Here is a 27714-nt window from a genome sequence, read left to right as displayed (position 1 = left end):
AGGGCCAAGCAGAGGTCACTGGATACAGTAGCATTCATCTACATTACTCATGTCTCACTCTTTCCTCTTTTATCACCAGACTACGACAGAAAAACACAAAATGAACGTCCCCGAGACCATGAACGAGTTTCTGGACATGTCTGAAGATGAAGGTATGAGTATATGTGATGATGTGACTGTTTCAAAACTTCCCTTATAACCTAAGATGTGCATTCCCCCATGAGCTGAAAGTAAAATAATGTTTGGATCCTCGCCAGTTAGGGTTGATCTGTGTTTTGTGTATTCAAAGCATGTGTGGATGCATCTCATATTTGTGAAAGTGTGCCATTTGATGTGTCTTATTAACATCCGATTTACTGTATGTATTCAAATCACACAGTTAAGGCTAATGTGCCGGAAATTCTCAATGAGGACTGTATTTCAGATGTTGACGAAGGTATTTGCCCCATTTTTCTACGCAGTAGTTTTATGTATGTTTCACTCTTTTCACGTAAACCCATTCCTTCACCTGCGCCTCACCCGTTGGAAACCAAACCAACTCACCACATTGCTGATACATTGCTTCACTAACTGTCCGCTGTTGCTTGAGGTTTGCCTGGCTATCTGGAACATAATAGCCAGAACACACCTCTTTCTCTCTGCTTCCTTTCACTGAAATCCAGCTTTCTCTGAGTATCTTGGTTGAGCTATGTATCCGTAGTTGATGTCACTGGCTGAAGCATTGTCTCCAAATGTAAATCAGCAGAGAAAGTAAGCCCTGGACACAAATTAAGTTTGTGATTGAGCATTTGGACATTTATTTTGCTTGCGATAAGATATGTTAGGTCTGACCTATCCGCAGTCATTCTTGTTACACTGCATGTAGCTAAGTATTCGGGCCCTAGATCAATTTCCTATAAAGGATAGGCCTTCCTTCTGTAAAGCTGAATTAACGTGTGTCTTTTCCCACATTCATTATGGGTCATTTAACTTTGTTGCCAAAACACCATGCATGGTAGTTATATGGTATTTCAATATATTTGGTAACAATACAATCATTATTATACATTACTTGCAACTACACAGAAACTGTACATGCAACAACTGAACTTGTAACTAGTAAAGTGTGTGGGACAAATCAAGAGTTATTACATGTTAACTGATCTCAAGTTGCATTTTTATGCTGAGTGGATGGATGAATATCATTGTATCGGTAGTTGTTAAGACAAAACTTAATATCATAGAACTGCCCATTTCAGTTATCACCAAGTGTTTGGGAAGCAATATACGGACTCCACTGTAAAAGGGATGAGTTTTTCCATGGAGTGTTGCAGAGGAAACTGTAGAGAGGGGTGTCGGGTTTCTGTGTTAGATGATACTGCTGGACTCAACAAGTTCCACACACTCACCTGGCGACTGATCAGAGGTGGTGCTTACTATGTCTGCACTGGGGCTGATAAACGCACACTGCAATGTTTACGGCTCTCAGTGTTCAGCTTATCCTCACAGTTTACTACGTTGCTAAATGGCCTTAAGTGTAAGACCCGACCAAGGCAGCTATGTTGAAAAGTCTTACTGAACAATGGTGTAACATCTGGCCATACATTACATCAGTAATCCTAGACAGTCCGTCCACAGTGCATGTCATGGTCTGGACAGAAAAAGTTTACATCTCTCCAAATCTCTTTATCTGGAGGGCAATCTAATTGGCCATGACAGGTCACTACTGTCCTGCTGTAATCAGAGTGGCACGCTGATTCCATTACCCATTCCTTAGATCATATCTAAAGTCCTCACAGTATTCTTCTGGGATCAGTGTCCCACAGCACAGACCCTAGGTAGACAATAACAATATATATATATATAATATAGTACCAGTCAAAAGTTTGGACACACCTACTCATTCAAGGGTTTTTCTTTATTTTTACTAATAATGCCAAGAATCCCCAAAGCTGTCATCAAGGCAAAGGGGGGGCTACTTTGAAGAATCTCAAATATAGAATATATTTTGATTTCATCTAACACTTTTTTTGTTACTATACATGATTCCATATGTGTTATTTCATAGTTTTGATGTCTTCGCTATTATTCTACGATGTTGAAAATAGTAGAAATAAAGAAAAACCCTTGAGTGAGTAGGTGTGTCCAAACCTTTGAAATGTACCTTATATATATATATATATATATACTTATTTTCAGCCTAGTATAACCACAGGATATAAATATATATGAGTGTAAAAGTGGTCACCAGTCATAATTGTTGCCTAATTCTCCCTAACACCCAAACTACAAAAATGTGTTGATTTAGAGGAGTAATAACTTGAAGTGTAGGCTACTTTGAGATACAAAAAGATGCACTAATTATCAGCTTTGGTCCACCCATTTGGAATGCAGCCAGATTTCCACCGTCCACCCCCTCCTCTGGAAAAGAAATCCAGGAGGGGTTCCAGTGGGTTGTCCTTCAAAGCCTTTTTCTCCCTCCAGTCTCACCAAACTGAGTTTATCCCCGTCCTAAAATAAGTACCTCCCTATGCCTCTGCCGCTGTTTTTTTTTGGTGCCATTCAGACTGCACATTGACGGAGATGCTAGTTTATCCAGACGGATGGACTTTATCTCCAAATCCAATGAGATGAGCTTTCACTGAGCCGGCTAGATGCATTAGCAAACTCTCTTGTTCCCACTTTAAATGGCTTCCACTTTTACTTTTTCGCTCAGAGATTTACTCTACCGGGAAAAGTCTGCATAGTTTGAATTTTGTTTGCAGCACGAAACGGAAGAGCAGCGGCAGAGGTGCAGTCCGCCCCTACACTAGCAACAACTGCAGCAGTTACAATAAGTAGGCTTTCGGGTAGTAGTCATTTGCTGGAAGGATAGCCAAACCTGACACAGATGAACCTCGGATTTTTTTCAGCTGCAACCACATGACTGCATGGGATTTATTTTCTACCTCATTCGTCTCTCTCTGGATTTATTGGGGGAAGTTATTCTGTTCTGCGGATAATTTGAATATAAAGACAAACACGGGAATCTAATAAGAGTGGTGACAGACATGGCAGTTTTTCTATGTAAGTCATAAAGGCTAGGCTGTAGTTTATGGAGAGCTGCTGTCGAATGGATTTTACACAGGGAATTGGTGCATAAAGCCATTTCGTAGTTGTGTGGCAGAATGCAGCACTATTCCGTTGAATATTGTAGGCTACAGGGTGAGCCGAGGCGGGAGCCGTGTGACAGAGAGCAAGCTGGGAGAGGGAGAAGAGAATTGTTCATGCTGCCTTGGCTTGCTATGACGTTATAGTCTTCAGTAGTCCACTGCATTAGCTTTGAAAAACCTACTCACATTTGATGTTATACAGTCAGTGTGCGAATGGGACCGTATTTGAATCACATGTAGCAAAGAGCTGTAGCGACATTGCAGCCCATCTGAGCAAGAGTGCGGCAGAGGTAGGACTGCTGGGGGGAGGGGCTGCGGTGGAAGAGTGAACTGTTTGTTGAGGGCTGGAGTCGGGGAGAAGGGGATCGACTGTCGCTACAAGGACTGCTGTCTTTTATTTCTCCTTGATAATCGAGTTGCTCTCGCGGCTTGAGTTCTGCTAGCGTTTAACCCTCTCACTTTTTGGCTTGAGTGTCAATACAAACTGCGTTTGGTTTTACTGGACAGGAGAGCTATGCTGCAAGTAGATTTTCTCTATCTCCAAGCTAATGGACTTCGTTAGCCTTTGAATAGATTGTAATGGATTTATTACTATTGTCATTCATTTCAAGTAGCCTGGAGCTGAGTAGCTGTTATTTCGTTTCACTATAGCCCAATGTGTAGCCCACCAACTGAGCATAGGGCCTACTAGACTTACTGGTCCACTAGTTATCAGACTGACACTGATTAATTATTCAAGGCCTCTTATAAAGCAGTGGTAGGGTTTTTCTAGGAGTACCACAACGCTCTTTTACCGGATTGCCTTTGAAATATTGATGAGGGACTTTTCCACCAGGTGAGGATGCAATGACCGGAGACACTGACAAATATCTGCGGCCCCAGGACCTCAAGGAGCTGGGGGACGACTCTCTCCCGCAGGAGGGCTACATGGGGTTCAGCATAGGAGTCCGCTCAGCAAGGTATGTGACCCAATTATGACATTATATGCTCTTGATTGTGATGTCATGTTTGGCATTGCTACTGTGTTTGTTCATTCTATACACCCCGGTTTAAGATGTGTTGATGATGCTGTACGTATGGGAGCAGTGACATTCTAAGAAATAGTGGTCATGTTAGTTTTCTTCATATAAACATATGTTATGAAGGCGTAATGAATATGTAATACTGCTGGTTCAGCATGACATCATGATTCAGTAGTTTTGAATTTTTACGGGCCATAGAATAACTACTAACCGTCACTGATACCTACACTTATACTGTACAGTGCATTGGGAAAGTATTCAGACCCCTTGAATTTTGCCACATTTTGATATGTTTCAGCCTCATTCTAAAATTGATAAAATTGTTTTTTCCTCATCTACACACTACCCCATAATGACAAAGCAAAAACTGGTTTTTAGAAATCTTTGCACATTTTTTCAAAATAAAACACTTAAATATCACATTTACATAAGTAGTCAGACCTTTTACTTAGTACTTTGTTGAAGCACCTTTGGCAGCGATCTTCTTGGGTATGACGCTACAAGCTTGGCACACCTGTATTTGGGGAGTTTTCCCCATTCTTCTCTGAGGATCTACTCAAGCTCTGTCAGGTTGGATGGGGAGCGTCTCTGCATAGCTATTTTCAGGTCTCTCCGGGTTTAAGTCTGGGATCTGGCTGGGCCACTCAAGGACATTCTGTGACATGTCCTGAAGCCACTCCTGCATTGTCTTGGCTGTGTGCTTAGGGTCGTTGTCCTGTTGAAAGGTGAACCTTCGCCCCAGTATGAGGTCCTGAGCAATCTGGAGCAGGTTTTCATCAAGGATCTCTCTGTACTTTGCTCCGTTCATCTTTCCCTCGATCCTGACTAGTCTCCCAGTCCCTGCTGCTGAAAAACACCCCCACAGCATGATGCTGCCACCACCATGCTTCACTGTAGGGATGGTGCCAGGTTTCCGCCAGACATGACGCTTGGCATTCAGGCCAAAGAGTCCAATCTTGGTTTCATCAGACCAGAGAATCTTGTTTCTTATGGTCTGAGAATCCTTTAGGTGCCTTTTGGCTAACTCCAAGCTGGCTGTCATGTGCCTTTTACTGAGGAGTGGCTTCCGTCTGGCCACTCTACCATATAGGCCTGATTGGTGGAGTGCTGCAGAGATGGTTGTCCTTCTGGAAGATTTTCCCATCTCCACAGAGGAACTCTGGAGCTCTGCCAAGAGTGACCATCGGGTTCTTGGTAATCTCCCTGACCAAGGCCCTTCTCCCTCGATTGCTCAGTTTGGCTGGGTGGCCAGCTCTAGTTAGAGTCTTGGTGGTTCCAAACTTCTATTTAAGAATGATGGAGGCCATTGTGTTCTTGGGGACCTTCAATGCTGCAGAAATGTTTTGGTACCCATCCCCAGATCCGTGCCTTGACACAATTGTTTCTCGGAGCTCTACAGACAATTGCTTCGACCTCATGGCTTCGTTTTTGCTCTGACATGCACTGCCAACTGTGGGACCTTATTAAGACAGGTGTGTGCCTTTCAAAATAATGTCCAATCAATTGAATTTACCACAGGTGGACTCCAATCAAGTTGTAGATACATCTCAAGGATGATCAATGGAAACAGCATGCACCTGAGCTCAATTTTGAGTCTCATAGGAAAGGGTCTGAATACTTATGTAAATAAGGTATTTCTGTTTTTATTTGTAATACATTTTTTCTTTGTCATTATGGGGTATTGTGTGTAGATTGATGAGTATTTTTATTTATTTAACCCATTTTAAAATAAGGCTGTAACATAACAAAATGTGTAAAAAGTCAAGGGGTCTGAATACTTTCCAAATGCGCTTGTCACGGTTGTCGTATGAAAGAGACCAAGGCGCAGCGTGCGTATCGTTCCACATCTTTATTTCTATGTGAAACTATGCAAGACAGACAATAAACTATAAACAAAAACAACAAATTTACTGTGACGAAGAGGTGCTACATGCATAAATTCAAAATAATCTCCCACAAACACTAGTGTGAAAAACAACAACTTAAATATGATGCCCAATTAGAGACAACGATGACCAGCTGCCTCTAATTGGGAATCATACGAAAACCCCAACCTAGAAAAAATAACCTAGAACACAACATAGAAAATTTAAACTTGACAAAAAACCCAACATAGAAAAAAGAAACTACAACCAAACATAGAAATAAATAAACTAGACAAAACCCCCCAGTCACACCCTGACCTACTCTACCATAGAAAAATATGAGCTCTCTATGGTCAGGACGTGACAGTACCCCCCCCCCCCCAAAAGGTGAGGACTCCGGCCACAAAACCTGAAACCAAAAGGGAGGGTTGGGGGGGTGTCTAGTGTTGGTGGCAGCTTTGGTGCAGGACGAAGAACCTTCTCATCCCACGGATCCTCCTGCATCGGAGGCGGTTCTGGTGCGGGACGAAGAACCCTCTCATCCTGAGAACCCGCCAGCATCGGTGGAGGCTCTGGGCTGCAGACCGTCGCCGGAGGCTCTGGGCTGCAGACCGTCGCTGGACTTGGCAGGCGCACTGGAGGCCTAGTGCGTGGAGCCGGGACAGGTGGCACCAGACTGGTGACACGCACTTCAGGGCGAGTGCGAGAAGCAGGCACAGGACGTACTAGACTGGGGAGGCTACTGGAGGCCTGATGCGTGGGACCGGTACAGGTGGCACCGGACTAGTGACACGCACCTCAGGGAGATTGCGAGGAGGAGGCACAGGACATACCTGACTGGGAACACGCACTTCAGGGAGAGTGCGGGGAGCAGGCACAGGACGTATCTGACTGAGGATACATACTTCAGAGAGAGTGCGGTGAGCAGGCACAGGATGTACTGGGCTGTGGAGGCGCACTGGAGACCTGGTGCGTAGAACCGGAGCAGGATATACTGGACCGTGAAGGCGCACTGGAGGTCTGGAGCATAGAGCTGGCACAACCCGTCCTGGTTGGCACAACCTGTAACGGTCCCGTGTGGCTCAATTGGTAGAGCATGGTGTTTGCAACTCCAGCGTTGTGGGTTCGATTCCCACGGGGGACCAGTACCAAAATAAAAAAGAATAATTCTGAAATATATGTATTCACTACTGTAAGTCACTCTGGATAAGAGCGTCTGCTAAATATGTAAAATGTGGCTGAATGCTCACTTTAGCCCGGCAAGTGCGGGGCGCTGGCACAGGACGCACTGGGCTGTGAAGGCGCACTGGCGACACAGTGCGTAGAGCTGGTGCAGGACATCCTGGACCGAGGAGATGCACCGGAGACCAGGAGCGCTGAGCCGGCACAACCCGTCCTGGCTGAATGCTCACTTTAGCCTGGCAAATGCGGGGCACAGGCACAGTGAATACTGGGCACTGTATCTCCAGTGCGCATCACCGCATAACACGGTGCCTGACTGGTCACATGCTCCCATTGCTAAGCACGGGGAGTTGGCTCAGGTCTCAACCCTGACTCCGCCAATCTCCCCGTGTGCCCCCCCATTTTTTTTTTGGAGCTGCCTCTCGGGCTTCCATCATTGCCGTGCTAGTTCCTCGTTGTCTCCGCCTGCTTCCATGGCAGGGTCTTGTCCCCTGCCATTACCCCCTCCCAGGTCCAGGATGTCCTCCACTCTCTTCTCTCCCGGGCCCAGGATCCCTGCTCCTCCTGGGCACGCTGCTTGGTCCTTTGGTCGTGGGAGATTCTGCCACGGTTGTCGTATGAAAGAGACCAAGGCGCAGCGTGCGTATCGTTCCACATCTTTATTTCTATGTGAAACTATGCAAGACAGACAATAAACTATAAACAAAAACAACAGACCGTGACGAAGAGGTGCTACATGCATAAACTCAAAATAATCTCCCACAAACACTAGTGGGAAAAACAACAACTTAAATATGATCCCCAATTTGAGACAACGATGACCAGCTGCCTCTAATTGGGAATCATACGAAAACCCCAACCTAGAAAAAAGAACCTAGAACAACATAGAAAATGTAAACGAGACAAAAAACCCAACATAGAAACTAGAACCTAGAACACAACATAGAAAATTTAAACTAGACAAAACCCCAACATAGAAAAAAGAAACTAGAACCAAACATAGAAATAAATAAACTAGACAAAACCCCCCAGTCACGCCCTGACCTACTCTACCATAGAAAAATACGAGCTCTCTATGGTCAGGACGTGACTGGGGGGTTTTGTCTAGTTTCTTTTTTCTGTGTTGGGTTTTTGTCTAGTTTAAATTTTCTATGTTGTGTTCTAGGTTCTTTTTTCTATGTTGGGCTTTGGTCAGATATGTATACATTATTTCCCAGTACAGTATTCAAAGAGAGGATAACTAACTAGTCTAAGAGTTGAGTGTCCAGCAGAAAACTGTCAAGTTTGGCTGAAAATACATCACCACATTAGATGAGTATTGTGTATTCCACAGCACATCATTGGCCATCTATTGTGGTGCCCCTGACAGCTGGCAAATGCATAGTGATGCTTGACTGACTAAAAACAACAACAGTGTCAGTCTGTCAGGAAGCAGCACACTGTGGAACAAAACAGCCCAGAAAACAGAACCACTGTTTGACTCATCATGAAATAAGTGTTCAATCAGCTTTTAAGCAATAATGGATGTAATCAGATGTTTATCATATCATGTCACAAAGTCAATATGAGGCGTGACATAACTTCAACTCTTCCTTGTTTGATCAATCAAGGCAAGGGGTTTGAATTGGGCTGTGTAATTTTTATAGTCTCTAGAGAAGCGTTCGAAAGTTCAAAGCTTACAGTGATGACTTCAAATCAAGTGCTTTCTCTCATAAGGTATTGCATCTACTGTATAAACTATGCCACCATTTACTATCCTGTATATTGTGCTATGAGAAACTTCTATCATTCTTCTGTTATTTTAATTGCAGAGTAAACCGGTTGAATATGTGTGGTGAAAAGATATTGCTGGCATGACTTTGCCATGCTGGATATGTTATGCTTTATTATTTCAGTCAGTTATTGTATTGATTGATTAATGTACTGTGCTGAGCAGCTGCTTTCTTTTCCCCTTACCTTTCTGTTTATGACGTCGGCCTTGCGTGGTTTGCTCTTGGACTCTCTGCACACACACACACACACACACACACACACACACACACACACACACACACACACACACACACACACACACACACACACACACACACACACACACACACACACACACACACACACACACACACACACACACACACACACACAGAGACTATGAGCCCAGGCTTGGAGCATGCCCCATGCAAAAGCAGAGCATCGATGTCACATGAAAATAAAAACACAGCACCTCTGCTTTGACGTTTTAAATGCTTTGCTTTTCACCACTCTACTTTCCTTTTCCTTTTTTCTTTCTTGCACTCTGTCTGTTTCTCACTCTAGCCCTAGGATCAGGTAAGAGCAGAAAGCACATTTCACCAAACACATTTCTCTCCCCTGACCCATCCTCATTGTGACTTCATGAACCATTGTCATTCTTTGTGTGGTATATTTACACAGTTTTATCGGCGACTTATTATTTGGAAAACGTATTTTGAGCTCACTAATATTTTCCATTGACACGTTCACCTTATTTTCTCATCAGTAAATATAAACCCCTCATCATTTGCAAATAAACCAAGTCATATTTAACACAAGTTATGAATAGAGTAGACATGAGAAAATAAAAGCGACAATTATATGGTGTGACTTAATAATGACGTGCTTTGGTTTAAGTTTATTAACCCAACTTTTTGTATAGTGGTGTGGTACGAGGTGACACCTTACTCTTTAGATTTTTATTTTAAGGTGCCACTTTTTGTAACTTCCAGGTTTCAGTCAATTTTCAATCAATTGGAGATATTTTAATCTCAATAAATGACCTATTGCTTTAAAATGACCTACTCTAGTATGCAGAGATGGAAACCTCAAGGCCAAAGAATGGCTTGTTATCTAAAAATCCCACATTGACCTATCTGACGAATAACAGACCAATAGCAGGCACACACACACACACAAACTCACACACAAACACAGATACACATTTTGCCTTGGAACTATATAATGAATGAGAGAGTAATGATGATCGAGCAACGATAGCAATGATCCGCACAACCAAGTCGTTGAGCTGACTTAGATAAGCAAATATTCACTTTCTTGTTAGATCAAATAACACTGCCTCATCTTAAAATGTGGAGAGAGTGAGAGTGAAAAAGAGAGGATGAGAGAAAGCAGAAAGCAGTGAGAGAAATGTGCAACGCAGTGTTCAGAATAGCAACGAGGGAAGGGGTAAGGGACAGAGGCAGATTGATCAAGGCCACTGAGAGGCATGAAATGGTACATAAAGAAGCCGGAAGGAGAAAGTGAGGGAGTAAAAGAAAAGAAGGGGGAAGGCTTCCACTAAGTGAAAATGTCATTGTAAACAACTCTGTACAAATAAAACAACATGGAATTGGGGGAAAGGAGGAAACAGAGGGAAGGAGAGAGAAAGGAAAGCTGTGAAGAGAAAACACAGGCAGCACCACAGAGAGGGTAGGCCAGGGGTTCCCAAACGTTTCTGGCCCGCGACCCCATTTTCATTTAAAAGAAAAGTGTGACCCCACCATGTAATGAAAGTGATGTAATCAACGGCCAGCGATTTGTTTTTTAATTAAGGCTTTGACATTCTGTTACAAATCAGTCTCGGGCCAGTATCTTAAAGAAGTGTGGGTTGAAGTGACTGAAATGCATCAGAAAGGTACTGGGAAGTCCATTGATAATGTTGTTTTCCCCCCCAGTTTGATTTAGTGCCTAGTTGTCCACTCTGTTCTAGTTAGTCAACAAACAGAAACCCCTCTGTTTATTACAACCTCGTATAGCTGCTACCAGAGGTTACTGACGTAACGGTTAGGTTCTATGAACTAAGCACCAACAAAAAATCTGAGTTTATCTCACGACCCCATTTTCAAATCAGGCGACCCCACATGAGGCCGCGACCCCTAGTTTGGGAAACACTGGAGTAGGCAAAGCAGATTTGTGATGCCAGTCCATTCAGGCAGTGGAGTTGCTTAGAAACTTCAGCTGCAGTGCTGAATAAAGGACTTCTCTCTGTGCTGAATAGCATGCCCAATCAAACCCTCAGCAGTTTTTCTCTCCCTCTCTCTACGCACATATACACATACACACACACACACACACATACACACGGGCACACACACACACACACACACATACACACGGGCACACACACACACACGGGCACACACACACACGGGCACACACACCCATAGACAACACAGTGCAGCCCTACACTTTTGACTAGGTTATACACACACTTGTTCTGAGAAGACACCTCTAGAAGTGTGTGTGTATACTCACAAACAGTGTAGCGCTACACTGTTTAAAACAGTCAAGTAAGAAGATTGGCTTTTTCTCACAAAGGGGAGCAGCCTATTGCACTCAGTCAGTGTGTCTTCATCTGCAACACCAGGTAAACATCAACAACACAGCAAGCGAGACGGAGAGGACCGCCATCTCTGTAGCACCCAAACTAACACACATCCAAGTCATCTGAGAAATGAAAGACACAGAACTTTGCCCATCGTAAAACAAATGTTTCATTGAATTAGCTACATTATTTTAACTGAATACAAATTAGGATACTTCAAAGTAGTTCAAGATTATTTTTAGGAACCGTTATAACTAAATATTTATTTAATAAACATAAAGAATCCAGATGTTTTAGTGACGGAATGGAATTCATCAAAGTTAGTTCCCTACTCTATGTACTGTAGTGTTGTTAACACATTATCTGTTTCTTAGTAGATCAAATTGATTCTCCACCCAGTGTCCTCTGAAACATCTACAGTAGTCAGACTGTATTTGACCTCACATCAGTGTTCATGATACACAGACACAAATACAACTCCTTTATCTCTCTCTTTCTCTCCCTGTCTTTCTGTCTCTCACTCCCTCTTTCTCTCTCAGTAAAAACTGACTGACCTCCCTCTCATTTCCATCTCTGAATAGCTCCTATCTACCTAGCTATCCCCTACTGTGGGACTCTAATCTTGCTCTGCACTATATACAGTACATTGTACAGTACCATTCAGTTCCCTGGAGGTTGCATGTAGTAATGGATTTTTTTTAAACTTTTGCTTTTCTTTTGGTTTGGGCCTGCTGTTCATTGTCACCCGCTGTGTTGCGTGGTAACATTTAAACACCCCAGCCTCCGCTCCTTCAGTTTGGATAGGTCCAACACCCTCAACCGCAGCTCCTACGCACGGGACAGCATGACGATAGAGGAGATCCTCGCCCCGACCAAGGACACGGTACGTCCTCCTAACTTCCTCACACCACCTTTTCCTTTACCCCATTCTTGTCTCTATCCTCTTTCTGTGGTCACTCTCTCGGTTTCTCTGTGTCACTCTTTTCCTCCTCTCTTCTCCTTTTTATGTTTTTGTCAAGGGCATTGCGTGACACGATATTTCTTTTAATGTGAACTCTGAGATGGGGTCAGTGATGGATTTGGCATCCCCCATGGTCACATTTAATTTCCAATTGCCTATTTCGGGCTTTTTCATTAGTTTAGTTTATGTTTGGCACTTACAGTCCTGAGGCTGTGTAGGACAATTTCTGTAAGAGCTTATTCAAACTTCTCTGTGGCCTCTTCAAGGTTTCCAGCTGCCTTGGGAAACCAACACTGCAGTGTTTGTCCTAAAACAAGTTTTGGTGATCACAATGCAGGATCTAAAAGAGGAACTTTAACCTGATGTACTGTAAACAATATTTCCAACTTCACTGAAATCACATTTGACAAACAAATGTGGGTCAAAGGGCAGCCAGGTATTAGAATGCATGTAAAATATTGTTCTCTCATATTGTTCAAAAAATAGTTTCCTCCAACTTGGTTGTTAAAACTGATTAAACAAATGTGTCCTGTGCTTTTTCAACGGCTTGAGACATCATGCTCTGTAGTTGATCTGTTTCATATGATCACATGTATCATTCTTGGGATTTGGTGACATTTGTGGCACTATCCCATCTACTTATCACAAATAAGGCTGCCTTTGTGATAGGATCACTCTTTGCTAAAGCAGAAATCTCGTGGGAAAGGCCACTGCAGCCTCTTCTCACTGTATGAGTTGTTGTATGACTAGGGACTGGTAGAAAAATCTCAAGGCTCTTCAACTGTTGTTCCTAGAGAGGAGTCCCGTTTGTGATTTCTCATCTGCCTCTTTTTCCTCTAAAGCTTCAGAGTGTCTGTAAAGACCTTTCCTACTTGGTTGACCCTCTCAATAAGGTACATGATGTCAATAGATGGTCTCCTTGCTCTGCTCACTCTCCATGACCATCTCTCTGGCTCCATTCGTGTTTGTTTGTTTGAGCTCTGAAATTCTCATTCCGTTCATTGGTCCTCATCTCAGTGAGGTAAAAAGTTATTTATTTCCCCATGCGACATCTGGTCACTGTAAATTGCCACTTTTTTTTCTTCTCATTTTTATACAAACAAATGATTGTTTCAGTTGGAAGTTTGCCACTTTTTGTGGTTCAAATGGTTAATCATATTCAGCATGTTTCATTGAGGTGATGTTGAATGTTTTAGATGATAAAAACATGTTTCTGTGAGACACTGTCTGAGTCCTGTTAGATCACTTGTCTGTAGGGGTAAGAGGTCATATTCTCTTATTGTGTGTTAGGAATGCAGAAGGTCATTAAACGTGTCACCTCTAATGTCTGTCTGTAGATTAGTGTGGGTCACCGTCAGGTTAGGTCATAAACCATTAAGTCTCCTTCCTATCTCACCTGTTGACCCTCCTCCTGCATTTGCTCTTCCACAGCACCTGGCTGTAACCCGAGACTACGATGCAGAGTGTCTGAGGCGCTACAGCTGGACCCCAGACACCATGGACCACAGCAACACTGTGTCCAGCCCCATTCACTCAGGGTAAGAACCAGCCATCTCCCAGCCGGTCTGACACCCAGCCACAGCTGCTGTAGCTCCAGCCATGTCAGACGGGCTACTGCTAATCCAGACACAGGAGAATGTTACTCTACATACTCCATTTGATCAGCCCAAGAAAGACCCAGCTAGCAGTTGTCTGCAGGGACACACTGTTAGGAGTTTTTCCTTTCTGCAATCTCTTGTGCAATTTAAATTTGCTGAGCCGGCGGTGATGAATAGTTTGAGGGAAGTCACCCGCACATACAGTAGATAATGGACTTACGCTGTAGACTACATGATTTAGTCTTATTGGAAATGCTCGAGAGTCGAATGTCCTGGGTCGAGTACAGATGGAAGATATTTTGTGTTTTGTCAGGTCTCATGTACTGGCGTTTCTGCCCCTTTCAATGCCCTACATTTTTCCAGTTCTACTGTATTTCAGTCCCTCTCTTTTATTTCTGTACCATCTTTTTCTTCTTTTTTTGACTGACACGGTGAAATGCGTCAGACCCTAAAAAACAAAATTGATTGTGCTGTATTACTAAATCGAGTTTTTTGCCTCCTGCATTGTTTTGGTCTTTATTTTGCAGCTTGTCCTCCCCGCTCCCTCAGTATGACTCCAGGTGATGATTGTGTCTGGTGATGTCACCATGATGTCACAGTGATGTCACAGTTTCCACTACTTCCTCTTTCCTCTTTTGTTTCTGTGCTTGTGTCATCTGTGTGGTCTGGTCTCTCATCTACACTGTGTAGCTGTAGTGCTAGTGATGTGTTTAGGATTTTCTCACTAAGGTGCCATCTCACAGTGCATATATGGATAAAGCCCCTAAAAAAAATCTATGAGCAGGTCTGCAAAGTGCACACAAAGACAAATGAATGGAAAAAAAGATCAGAATTCGTCTGCATGTGTAAACGCAGCCTATGTGGACAGTCAAATACAGAACATTGTGTATGGTTTTAGGTCAGACATGATTCCTGTAACAACTCAGCCGTCTCAGATCAGCATGACATGCCGAATGAAAATGTAGGGTATCTTTATTTGGTAACGTTTTATGGCTTTAGGTAGATAGCGATATGACATAGTTGCAGAAAGTAAACAGCATAGTGGATCAATTTCCACAACAACTAAGAGCGTTGAAGTGCGAGGCTGAACTTCTCAGCAGTTTTGTTGCCCTGGCTACCACGCTGTGAACAATGTGACGTGAACCCGTGCACATGCGTAGATACTGTGTGTGACTGTGTGAGAGCGAAGTCTGGCATCTCGCTCATCTCAATATCTGCGGTGCTGCTCGTGGCAACGACATTTTGCTGAGTCTACCTTTAACAGCTGGCTTACTATATGAGGCATTTCAATTTAAACATACCCTTGTTCGTTCTACGAATAACTTAATACTACTGGTGTCAGTTTCCACAATTAATGGGATGCCAAAACTGCATTTATTAGGTAGAAGCTAACACGTCATGTATTTAACACATTCATTTGTGATTTAATTTAGTTTCTACTCGGGGGTGAAACATTTGTGAAGGTGTTTAGTATAGATCACTGCTTCAGAGTAATGGATCTTGGCAGGAAACTCACCTTTTCCCTATTACATCACCTCTGAGTTCTTTCTAGTTTCAGTATCTTGAGGTCAGATTGTTAAGTGTCAGAGGTGAGACCTGCCAAGTTTGAGAACTCGAAGCACCATCTCCTCTCCCTCTGTCTCTGTCCGTCTCTCTCTCTCTTTTCGGAGTGTTTGGGTGTACGGTGGTCACAGCATGGGATTCGTCCGTCTCATGTGTCAGTGGTTATGGTCTCTCTCTCTTTTCCCGCTTCACCCTTCCTGGTCTAATATTTGTATTTCTGCGCCGGCAGATTCCTGGTTAGCTTCATGGTGGATGCTCGTGGGGGGTCCATGAGAGGAAGCCGAAGCAACGGCATGCGTATCATCATCCCGCCCCGGAAGTGCACGGCTCCCACCCGCATCACCTGCCGCCTGGCCAAGAGGCACAAGCTGGCCTACCCTCCGCCCATGGTGGAGGGAGAGGGCCTGGTCAGCCGGCTGGTTGAGGTCGGTCCCGCAGGAGCCCAGTTTCTGGGGTAGGTTTTCTTTTATCTCTATAGCAATGTTTCTTAATCCTTGTTGCACATTCTAGTTTTTGCCTTAGCACTAAAACAGCTGATTTCAAATATCAAAGCTTGATGATGAGTTGGTCATTTGAGGGATTAAGAAACATTGCTCTATACCATTTTTGCTATTTACATTTACATTTACATTTAAGTCATTTAGCAGACGCTCTTATCCAGAGCGACTTACAAAATGGTGCATTCACCTTATGATATCCAGTGGAACAACCACCCACTTTACAATAGTGCATCTAAATCTTTTAAGGGGGGGGGGGTTAGAAGGATTACTTTATCCTATCCTAGGTTTTCCTTAAAGAGGTGGGGTTTCAGGTGTCTCCGGAAGGTGGTGATTGACTCCGCTGTCCTGGCGTCGTGAGGGAGCTTGTTCCACCATTGGGGTGCCAGAGCAGCGAACAGTTTTGACTGGGCTGAGCGGGAACTGTGCTTCCTCAGAGGTAGGGGGGCCAGCAGGCCAGTGGTGGATGAACGCAGTGCCCTTGTTTGGGTGTAGGGCCTGATCAGAGCCTGAAGGTATGGAGGTGCCGTTCCCTTCACAGCTCCGTAGGCAATCACCATGGTCTTGTAGCGGATGCGAGCTTCAACTGGAAGCCAGTGGAGAGAGCGGAGGAGCGGGGTGACGTGAGAGAACTTGGGAAGGTTGAACACCAGACGGGCTGCGGCGTTCTGGATGAGTTGTAGGGGTTTAATGGCACAGGCAGGGAGCCCAGCCAACAGCGAGTTGCAGTAATCCAGACGGGAGATGACAAGTGCCTGGATTAGGACCTGCGCCGCTTCCTGTGTGAGGCAGGGTCGTACTCTGCGAATGTTGTAGAGCATGAACCTACAGGATCGGGTCACCGCCTTGATGTTAGTGGAGAACGACAGGGTGTTGTCCAGGATCACGCCAAGGTTCTTAGCACTCTGGGAGGAGGACACAAGGGAGTTGTCAACCGTGATGGCGAGATCATGGAACGGGCAGTCCTTCCCCGGGAGGAAGAGCAGCTCCGTCTTGCCGAGGTTCAGCTTGAGCTGGTGATCCGTCATCCACACTGATATGTCTGACAGACATGCAGAGATGCGATTCGCCGCCTGGTTATCAGAAGGGGGAAAGGAGAAGATTAATTGTGTGTCGTCTGCATAGCAATGATAGGAGAGACCATGTGAGGATATGACAGAGCCAAGTGACTTGGTGTATAGCGAGAATAGGAGAGGGCCTAGAACAGAGCCCTGGGGGACACCAGTGGTGAGAGCGCATGGTGCGGAGACAGATTCTCGCCACGCCACCTGGTAGGAGCGATCTGTCAGGTAGGACGCAATCCAAGCGTGGGCCGCGCCGGAGATGCCCAACTCGGAGAGGGTGGAGAGGAGGATCTGATGGTTCACAGTATCAAAGGCAGCAGATAGGTCTAGAAGGATGAGAGCAGAGGAGAGAGAGTTAGCTTTAGCAGTGCGGAGAGCCTCCGTGACACAGAGAAGAGCAGTCTCAGTTGAATGCCCAGTCTTGAAACCTGACTGATTAGGATCAAGAAGGTCATTCTGAGAGAGATAGCAGGAGAGCTGGCCAAGGACGGCACGTTCAAGAGTTTTGGAGAGAAAAGAAAGAAGGGATACTGGTCTGTAGTTGTTGACATCGGAGGGATCGAGTGTAGGTTTTTTTCAGAAGGGGTGCAACTCTCGCTCTCTTGAAGACGGAAGGGACGTAGCCAGCGGTCAAGGATGAGTTGATGAGCGAGGTGAGGAAGGGGAGAAGGTCTCCGGAAATGGTCTGGAGAAGAGAGGAGGGGATAGGGTCAAGTGGGCAGGTTGTTGGGCGGCCGGCCGTCACAAGACGCGAGATTTCATCTGGAGAGAGAGGGGAGAAAGAGGTCAAAGCACAGGGTAGGGCAGTGTGAGCAGGACCAGCGGTGTCGTTTGACTTAGCAAACGAGGATCGGATATCGTCAACCTTCTTTTCAAAATGGTTGACGAAGTCATCCGCAGAGAGGGAGGAGGGGGGAGGGGGAGGAGGATTCAGGAGGGAGGAGAAGGTAGCAAAGAGCTTCCTAGGGTTAGAGGCAGATGCTTGGAATTTAGAGTGGTAGAAAGTGGCTTTAGCAGCAGAGACAGAAGAGGAGAATGTAGAGAGGAGTGAGTGAAAGGATGCCAGGTCCGCAGGGAGGCGAGTTTTCCTCCATTTCCGCTCGGCTGCCCGGAGCCTTGTTCTGTGAGCTCGTAGTGAGTCGTCGAGCCACGGAGCAGGAGGGGAGGACCGAGCCGGCCTGGAGGATAGGGGACAGAGAAAATCAAAGGATGCAGAAAGGGAGGAGAGGAGGGTTGAGGAGGCAGAATCAGGAGATAGGTTGGAGAAAGTTTGAGCAGAGGGAAGAGATGATAGGATGGAAGAGGAGAGAGTAGCGGGAGAGAGAGAGCGAAGGTTGGGACGGCGCAATACCATCCGAGTAGGGGCAGAGTGAGAAGTGTCGGATGAGAGCAAGAGGGAAAAGGATACAAGGTAGTGGTCGGAGATTTGGAGGGGAGTTGCAATGAGATTAGTGGAAGAACAGCATCTAGTAAAGATGAGGTCAAGCGTATTGCCTGCCTTGTGAGTAGGGGGGGAAGGTGAGAGGGTGAGGTCAAAAGAGGAGAGGAGTGGAAAGAAGGAGGCAGAGAGGAATGAGTCGAAGGTAGACGTGGGGAGATTAAAGTCACCCAGAACTGTGAGAGGTGAGCCATCCTCAGGAAAGGAACTTATCAAGGCGTCAAGCTCATTGATGAACTCTCCAAGGGAACCTGGAGGGCGATAAATGATAAGGATGTTAAGCTTGAAAGGGCTGGTAACTGTGACAGCATGGAATTCAAATGAGGAGATAGACAGATGGGTCAGGGGAGAAAGAGAGAATGTCCACTTGGGAGAGATGAGGATTCCAGTGCCACCACCCCGCTGGCTCGATGCTCTAGGGGTATGCGAGAACACGTGGGCAGACGAAGAGAGAGCAGTAGGAGTAGCAGTGTTATCTGTGGTAATCCATGTTTCCGTCAGCGCCATGAAGTCTAGGGACTGGAGGGTAGCATAGGCTGAGATGAACTCAGCCTTGTTGGCTGCAGACCGGCAGTTCCAGAGGCTGCCGGAGACCTGGAACTCCACGTGGGTCGTGCGCGCTGGGACCACCAGGTTAGAGTGGCAGCGGCCACGCGGTGTGAAGCGTTTGTATGGCCTGTGCAGAGAGGAGAGAACAGGGATAGACAGACACATAGTTGACAAGCTACAGAAGTTTTGTTTCTTGTATTATTGTCTCTTGTCTTTAGAGAACTGTTTCACTTTGATATCCTTTTTCTTCTGTCCTGATTTTCTCTTTCTTTTCTTCTGTTAACATTTTTTAACTTCTGTTAACATATTTGAATGTAAAGATCCACCTTCTTGTCTCTAAGGGGGCTCTGAACAATCTCTGGGTGTTCTGTTCCATTCCAGCCCCGTGATCGTGGAGATTCCTCATTTTGGCTCCATGAGGGGGAAGGAGAGGGAGCTGATTGTACTCAGGAGCGACAACGGTGACACATGGAAGGAACACCAGTACGACTGCCATCCAAGTGACATCACAGACATTCTGAACGGGATGGACGAAGGTATGTTACACAGAGCATGACATCTGCATTGACACCTGTAAATAGCTTTGTTTGTTGTCTGTGTTCTATTTTCTGTGTTTTTGATAGTTTTTATTAATATATATATATTTTTTTATTGCATGGTGGGTGTGAGAAAAGCGCTTTACCACATAAATGAATTATTATTATTATTATTATTACAGGTCAACATTGCTAATGTAATTGAATACCTTCTCTTATATTCCTTCGTCATTCGCACATACATAACATATTGAATATCCTTTATCCATCTATATTTGTTAATGTGTTCTCCAAAAGAACTGGACAGCAATGCTGAGCTGGAGAAGAAGCGGATCTGTCGGATCATCACCAGGGACTTCCCCCAGTACTTTGCGGTGGTGTCCAGGATCAAGCAGGAGAGTAACCACATGGGTCCAGAGGGCGGGACGCTGACCAGCCAGACAGTGCCCATGGTCCAGGCCTCGTTCCCACAGGGGGCGCTCACCAAGAAGATACGCGTTGGCCTGCAGGTCTGAAAGCCAAGTCAATCAGTTAGCTGAATTGTTTAGGATCTCCATTAGTCTCTGTTTTGCTTTAAGCTTTGAGTCTAATTTCCCAACTTTTGAGCTAAGAGCATCGTTTTGATTGATGACTTGGCTACCTTCATCCTATTGAGATTTCTTTTAACATTACTTTTTAAAAGATAATGGCTTTTGTCATGTGTTATGCTAATGTGAACAAATGAGCGAACATTGATTCACCTCTTTCATCCGTCCTCCCCTCTCCTGCAGGCTCAGCCCGTCCCAGACGACATGGTGAGGAATCTTCTCGGCAACAGGGCAACCTTCAGCCCTATAGTTACCGTGGAGCCCAGGAGGAGGAAGTTCCACAAGCCCATTACCATGACGATCCCTGTCCCGCCCCGATCTGCAGAGGGCCACCCCAGTGGACACAGGGGGGATTCCACCCCCTGCCTGCGCCTCCTCTGCAGCATCACAGGCAAGTCCACAAACTTTGTGGCTGAGAACATACCTCTATTGAAATTGGTTCAGACCTTCAATGATAACAAGGTTCACTCCTACTTGGAGGACAGGATGGAAGGACAGGGTTTGCAGTAGGTGGATGAAAGGTTAACCAGGGATGGGGATTTGTCTTTTCTCGTGGTTTTCCATCCAGGTGGAACATCTCCTGCCCAGTGGGAGGACATCACAGGGACCACTCCCCTGTCCTTTGTCACAGACTGTGTTTCCTTCACAACAAATGTGTCGGCCAGGTAAGGCCATGCTTTCTCATATGCTCACAACCAGTTAACTGCAGCGTTTTCTCAACGCCCCATGGCAAAAGGAAATTAACTCTAAAAACAAAATGTTCTCTGCTGTCAAGGTGGGGGAATTCAATTAGCTGTTAGCGCCCATTGCTATATCAACGGTGTGATGAGCTAATGCTTTGGATTTTGGAGATCATTAACAGCCAAATGGACGTTCTTTAAATCCCTGCCATGTAAACAAAGCTGATTTCCGCAAACAATTTGTTCTCTGCTAAAACGAGTTTTGTTTAGCTAATAATATGAATACATTACTTCAATCTCTTTTCAACAACTTGCAATTCGAAATAGCAAAGAAAATGTGAAAAGTGCACGTTAACCTACCTTTCAGATCGCAAAGTGAGCTCCTATGCAGCTAATATTTCATTCATGTGAAAATCAATTCAATTCATACACTGGCTCGCCTGGCTGGCATGTGTTTATTTTCAGCTTCCCTTGTCTTGTCTTACACTAAAGTATGCCATTAGTCCTATTATGATTGTTTTCCTCCACCACATGGCTTAGCTCAGTACTACAGCAGTACACTTGTGGTTGAATATAATGCAGGACACGTCAGACAGCTGAATAATGTTGAACTCACAAATACCAAAAAGGGATTTACAACAATTAATTAAATGAACACCCTGTGAAACCCAACTTCGCAATATTTAAGGTTGAAATATGAAAATATGAAAACCTTGCCCTTTTTGTGGAACAGGTGTGCCATTTGATATACCCACATGGAAGTTATAGACTGAAATACGAGTATAGGCTAACATCAACATAAACAATAAAATACAATTTAGTTGAGAAAACAGAAGTATGAATGACAAGTAAAGTAGATAGTAGGAGAGAGGGGGATCCTCAAAGATTCTTGGCAGAAGTAGGGTATGGGGGATTTGTTTTGTATCTCTCAGTTCTAGTGTGTAGGATAAAGAGGAGGTGGGTGCTACGGGTGGTTATGCCTGTCACTTTCCCTCAACAGGCAGCCAGTCTCAGAAGGGAGAAACTGAGTGTTTGCAGTGCTAGTGTATGTCGTTTAGATGTGTATCTCACTGTGCCCAGGATGATATGGCAAGCACAATTTCTTAGCAGATTAGATTGAAAAACTTGACAATAACAGTAGTTGTAGATCAGTTGTCACCAACGGGTCGATCGCGGTCGATCTCCAAGGCATTCCTGATCGATCACCTAACATTTATGTAAAAAAAAATAAGATAAAGCCTTGCATTTCTATTTGTTTTGCGCTGTTGGCAGTTGGTACATTTGATTCCGGGAAGACAAAGTGTTCCCATTTTGAACTGTTTCATGTGTCTGAAGGTAGAACTCCACCTACCCGGCAGGCCCAGAGCAAATCAAGTGCACCTATAGGCCTAAAGCTGGCCAGTCAAGTAGCTTAGATCACCATGTCTACAGTTTCCTTGATCCATAGACTGTAAAAAGAAGCCTCGAACGCACAGCGAAGATTATTCTGTGAGATTACAAAACTTTTAAAACCATGACTAGAGAGACTCAACAAATACAGCAACGAGCTGGATGTTTTTATGAGTAACTTCATGTTTAAGTTGTTATTTTTATAAGCCATAAATGTGCGTTCTCCCTAGTTGCATTCTCGCTACTACCAGCACTGACACTGCAATGAATGAGTATAGCAAAGTTGCGTTATTATTAGTGGCTTGTGTCTTTTTTAATATCAAGGAATATTTAACTTTCTCTGGTCATAGGAGTAACAACATGAATTGGTGCATGAGGCAAAAATAAGTTTGGCCATCAGCTGGAAGACTGTCCCCTTTTCTCAGCGGAGGGGGGGGGAGTGGTGGGACGGTGAGTCGCGTGAGATGCAGCCTCACCGCTGCTCTCTCCCTCCCCTCAGACTGACCATCAGATGCAGACCATCAGTCCAGTAAAAAAAAAGCTCATTATTAAGCTGTGCATGACAAGTAATACAACAAATGATCAATTACCAGTGTGATTATATACCTCCAATTGTAAAATATAATTTCAAAATGGTCTGAGAAGAACAACATTGGCAGGGCAATTCAAGCATGGACTGATGTATTGGGCTTATAGCCTACTGCACAAACCTCATTGCTACAGAACTGTTTTTTAATTGGTTAATGTTGCATAGGCTTACTTTTTTTAAGTCATGTTTAACAAAAATCTGAGCGGTAGATCTCAGCTTGCATTTTGACTAACAAAGTGATCTTGACTCAGTGGTCACCAACCTTTTCTGCTGTAGATAATGTAATGAAAGCGGCATCATGGCGGGTGGGTGGTCATGGAGGACATCAGGTGGATCAAGGTGTGGGGAAGGTATACGGTAGGCTGCTCGGGGCATGGCAGAACCCCTAGATCCTGGACAACAGGAGCAGAGGGAAAGGGGAGGAGACAGAGGAGTAGAAGGATGCATAAAGAAAAAAGGTTACAGGTAGATCAGGAGTGCGTTCAGCAGGACACAATGTTTTGGAACATTCAGATAGAAATATGTTATGTAGAACAAACATGATTCTCTGACATGTCGAACATCCAGTCCTTGGAGGCAGTAGTACACTCACATACTCTGGGTTACAGTAGCTCAATCTTTTGGGTCTCAGGTATTCCGGTACAGGTGGATCCTTGAAGACCTCTATTCTGCACTAAGCAGAACTCGAAACACATAAATCAATATTTTCCGGTATTGTTCCCAGTCCCTTGATTAAGTAGTGATACAACACACCATGTAATGTTTCAAACCATCTCAAGATGCGTTTCAAACCATTTCATTTTAACAGTGTAGACTGAGAACAGCTCGAGAAGCAACCTTTTGTACAAACCCACCGTGACTAATTTACCGACCTGTGCCTGTGCCTGTTTTGCTACACTTGTACCACGGAGGGTATATCCGTGGACGGTTCTGAAAGGAAATGCGTTGTTTGCATCACCGAGCAGTGGCCAGAAAATAATGAAATCCAACTGTTAGATGCTACCACCCTCCAAATCAAAACATGGAGTTACAGATAGAAAAGAAAGGATACCTGTTTGAGAAGTGTTTGTTTCTTGAGGGGTCCAACTGGCTGTCTTGAAGTTGGAGGGAAAGCAGCCAGTGGTCAGACATAGGAGGGACGAGGGGATAAGGTGGGGTGGGCAGGTTGTTGGACAATCAGACGTAACTAGACAGGATGTCGTCTGAAAGAAGAGGAGAGAATGAGCAACAGGATGAGAAGGAAGGCACAGACGTTCACGTCGCCTAGCTCTGCTAGGAGCAAACCGAACCTAGTATGCAGACGCCATAAGACACAGGGAGAGAAAGCCATTTGGACTATTTAAATGTTTCCCCTTGTTTGTCACTCAGCATTTACTGATTGACGTGATTAAAGTTGCACTCACTGCAGTGATTGAAGGGATTCCAGAGGAATGGATCTTTAAAAAAAGAACGGTAACATTATCAAACGCACAAGGCGAGACCCAAATGCAGACACAGGAGGCAAATGATAAAGGTCCTACAATGTTTATTAATCCAAAGAGGTAGGCAAGAGAATGGTCGTGGACAGGCAAAAAGGTCAAAACCAGATCAGAGTCTAGGAGGTACAGAGTGGCAGACAGGCTCATGGTCAAGGCAGGCAGAACGGTCAGGCAGGCGGGTACAAAGTCCAGAAACAGGTAAGGGTCAAAACCGGGAGGACCAGAAAAAGGAGAACGCAAAAAGCAGGAGAACAGGAAAACCACTGGTTGATTTGAAAACATACAAGACGAACTGGCACAGAGAGACAGGAAACACAGGGATAAATACACTGGAGAAAACAAGCGACACCTGGAGGAGGTGGAGACAATCATAGGGACAGGTGAAACTGATCAGGGTGTGACAAACATACTGCTTATAATTGAGACGTTATGCTAATAAAACATTACATAATCATATCATTAATTGTGCACTGTAAACATGGTAAATATCTGGTTGTCTTACCGCCTGATGTGATTTTTGAAGCTTAGCTTGCGTTGGTCTTCCCTGTGGCTCAGTTCGTAGAGCATGGTGTTTGCAATGCCAGCATGGTGTTTGCAACGCCAGGGTTGTGGGTTCGATTCCTACGGGGGGCCAGTGCGAAAAAGAAAATAAATAAATGTATGAAATGAAAATGTATGCATTCACTACTGTAAGTCGCTCTGGATAAGAGCATCTGCTAAATGACTAAAATGTTGGTGGTTCTGCTGGGAGGAAGTTGTTTACACCATGGCAGCTTGGTATGGAACAAGAAAAACAAAGTATAAACTACATATAATGAATGTAGTAAATCAGCAAGAAGTCTATTAATTTACACAAACACATTAGTATTAAATAGGCACTGTTATTGCTACAATAACCTTACTGCAACAGGGTTTCCTATGATCTACTAATACAGGTCCTTCCCTTTTGCATTTCCCTGGTATAGGCCACAGCATGTCCTATACTTCTAGATAGGGTTGTACATTTTGGGGAATATTCAGAGGTGGAAACTTTCTGTGGGAATTAACAAGAATATTTGCAAATTAATATTAATACCATTTAAATGTAGATGTTTTTTGCATTGGATATATTTACCATATCATATGGAGACAGAAACATAAACCTTTTACCTTATCATAAGTAGACATAATTGCAAATTATTAAATCCTTCCAATATATATAAAAAAAAACATTTTAGTTACGAATTGAACTTTAATTAAATGAGTTGACTCTTCACATGGGATGATTTCACTGAACAACAAAAGAAAGGGAATATTGAATGATCCCCAATGATCCAACGCATCTCCCAAAAACGTTTTCAACATATACATCTGTAAAATGATAGTCTAGAAATTAAAGCTTTGGTTGTCTTCCTCTCAGGCTTCCATGTCTTCTCCCTGGACCTCCTCAATGTCCATCTCTTGAACATCAGACTCTAAGGCCTTATCTTCACTGTCACTTTCCAACCTTGTTGAGGATGGCTCGTTGTCAGGCTCAAAAAGCCTCAAATTTGCCCAGATGGACACCAATTTTTCAACCCTTGTATTGGTCAGCCTGTTGCGTACGCATTGGTGTGTATGGGCTTCAGGCAAAAGTCTTCAAATTTTTTGGTGTATTTCAGAACTGCAGTTTCCTCTGCTTGGAGCAACAGGGAATTGGGCAGGGAAGTACGGATTTCTTCTCTTACATCTGCAAGCAGAGTCTGAACATCAGACAGGATGGCATTGTCTCCCTCAATCCGTGCAATGGCTACTGCTATATGTTTCAGGAGTTTCAGGCTGCTTACCACTCTCTCCCAAAATACATCATCTAGGAGGATCCTCTTGATGGGGCTGTCCATATTGGCAGACTGTGGTATGGCCATTTCTTGGAGAGACTCCTTCCCTTCCAGGAGACTGTCAAACATGATGACAACAGCACCCTAACGGGTGTTGCTGGGCAGCTTCAATGTGGTGCTCTTATTCTTCTCACTTTGCTTGGTGAGGTAGATTGCTGCTATAACTTGATGACTCTTCACATACCTAACCATTTCCTTGGCTCTCTTGTAGAGTGTATCCATTGTTTTCAGTGCCATGATGTCCTTGAGGAGCAGATTCAATGCATGAGCAGCACAGCCAATGGGTGTGATGTGAGGGTAGGACTCCTCCACTTTAGACCAAGCAGCCTTCATGTTCGCAGTACTGTCTGCCACTAGTGCAAATACCTTCTGTGGTCCAAGGTCATTGATGACTGCCTTCAGCTCATCTGCGATGTAGAGACCGGTGTGTCTGTTGTCCCTTGTGTCTGTGCTCTTGTAGAATACTGGTTGAGGGGTGGAGAGGATGTAGTTAATTATTCCTTGCCCATGAACATTCGACCACCCATCAGAGATGATTGCAATACAGTCTGCTTTCTCTATGATTTGATTGACCTTCACTTGACCTCTGTTGAACTCTGCATCCAGCAAATGAGTAGATAAAGCATATCTGGTTGGAGGGGTGTATGCTGGGCGAAGAACATTCAGAAATCTCTTCCAATACACATTGCATGTGAGCATCAGAGGTGAACCAGTTGCATACACAGCTCGAGCAAGACATTCATCACCATATCTCTGACTATGTTCCTCCTTTGAGTCAAAAAAACATCTGATTCCAGGAGGACCATGAGCTGTTGCTATCGATAAGGTGTCTGATTCATCATTTTCACCTCGAATAGAAGTAGAGGGACTTTTGTCAGAGGTTGCTTGTTGTGAGCGCTGAGGGAACTTGGCCAGATGATTCTGCATCTTTGTTGCATTCTTCACTCATGATTTGGCACAGTATTTGCAAATGTACACAGCTTTTCCTTCTACATTAGCTGCAGTGAAATGTCTCCTCACATAAGATAGTGCCTGTGGCATTTACTTGTAAAAATTAGAAAAAAATGAGTAAAAAAACAACAAATACAATTCCATGTACAGATAAATAGTTAAGCAGTTAGATTAAACAACTCCTTTGTAAGATAAATGTTTTAAAATGAAACATGTATGAAAACAGGTGAATTAACACTCCTCAGATAGCAGGCTCAAGCAAGCTAAAGCCCACATGGTAGCAAAAACGAACTATCAGAAATTGTTAACAAGTTAGAAATGATTTAAACACACTTTGCTATAGGCTACTATTTACTAGTTTAACGAAACTTACCAGAAAGTGTGTAGTCCTTGGCTCAGACAGTGTAGTAGTGTGGGCTCAATAGCATCTCATTAGTGT

General features: G+C 44.2%; 1 protein-coding gene across 50 annotated transcripts in view; it reads left to right on the top strand.

Annotated features, from left to right (window-relative positions):
• The window catches only part of LOC106607745 (ankyrin-3), a 148641-nt gene that overhangs the window by 89414 nt on the left and 31513 nt on the right, over positions 1-27714 (top strand). For 13 of the 50 annotated variants that reach the window (XM_045721462.1, XM_045721591.1, XM_045721590.1 and 10 more), the window contains 13 exons: positions 80-152; positions 380-436; positions 3967-4090; positions 9517-9528; positions 12320-12422; positions 13343-13393; positions 13932-14038; positions 14626-14658; positions 15891-16115; positions 19591-19745; positions 20043-20254; positions 20516-20723; positions 20901-20997. In XM_045721462.1, coding sequence (XP_045577418.1) covers positions 80-152; positions 380-436; positions 3967-4090; positions 9517-9528; positions 12320-12422; positions 13343-13393; positions 13932-14038; positions 14626-14658; positions 15891-16115; positions 19591-19745; positions 20043-20254; positions 20516-20723; positions 20901-20997 — 1457 coding nt within the window. The remainder of the gene's footprint in view (positions 1-79; positions 153-379; positions 437-3966; positions 4091-9516; positions 9529-12319; positions 12423-13342; positions 13394-13931; positions 14039-14625; positions 14659-15890; positions 16116-19590; positions 19746-20042; positions 20255-20515; positions 20724-20900; positions 20998-27714) is intronic. The other 37 variants (XM_045721636.1, XM_045721558.1, XM_045721572.1 and 34 more) reach the window with 23 other exon arrangements.

Source organism: Salmo salar, chromosome ssa01 (assembly GCF_905237065.1).
Source record: "Salmo salar chromosome ssa01, Ssal_v3.1, whole genome shotgun sequence".
NCBI classification, from domain to species: Eukaryota; Metazoa; Chordata; class Actinopteri; order Salmoniformes; family Salmonidae; genus Salmo; species Salmo salar.
This window is presented reverse-complemented; position numbering and strand designations above follow the sequence as displayed.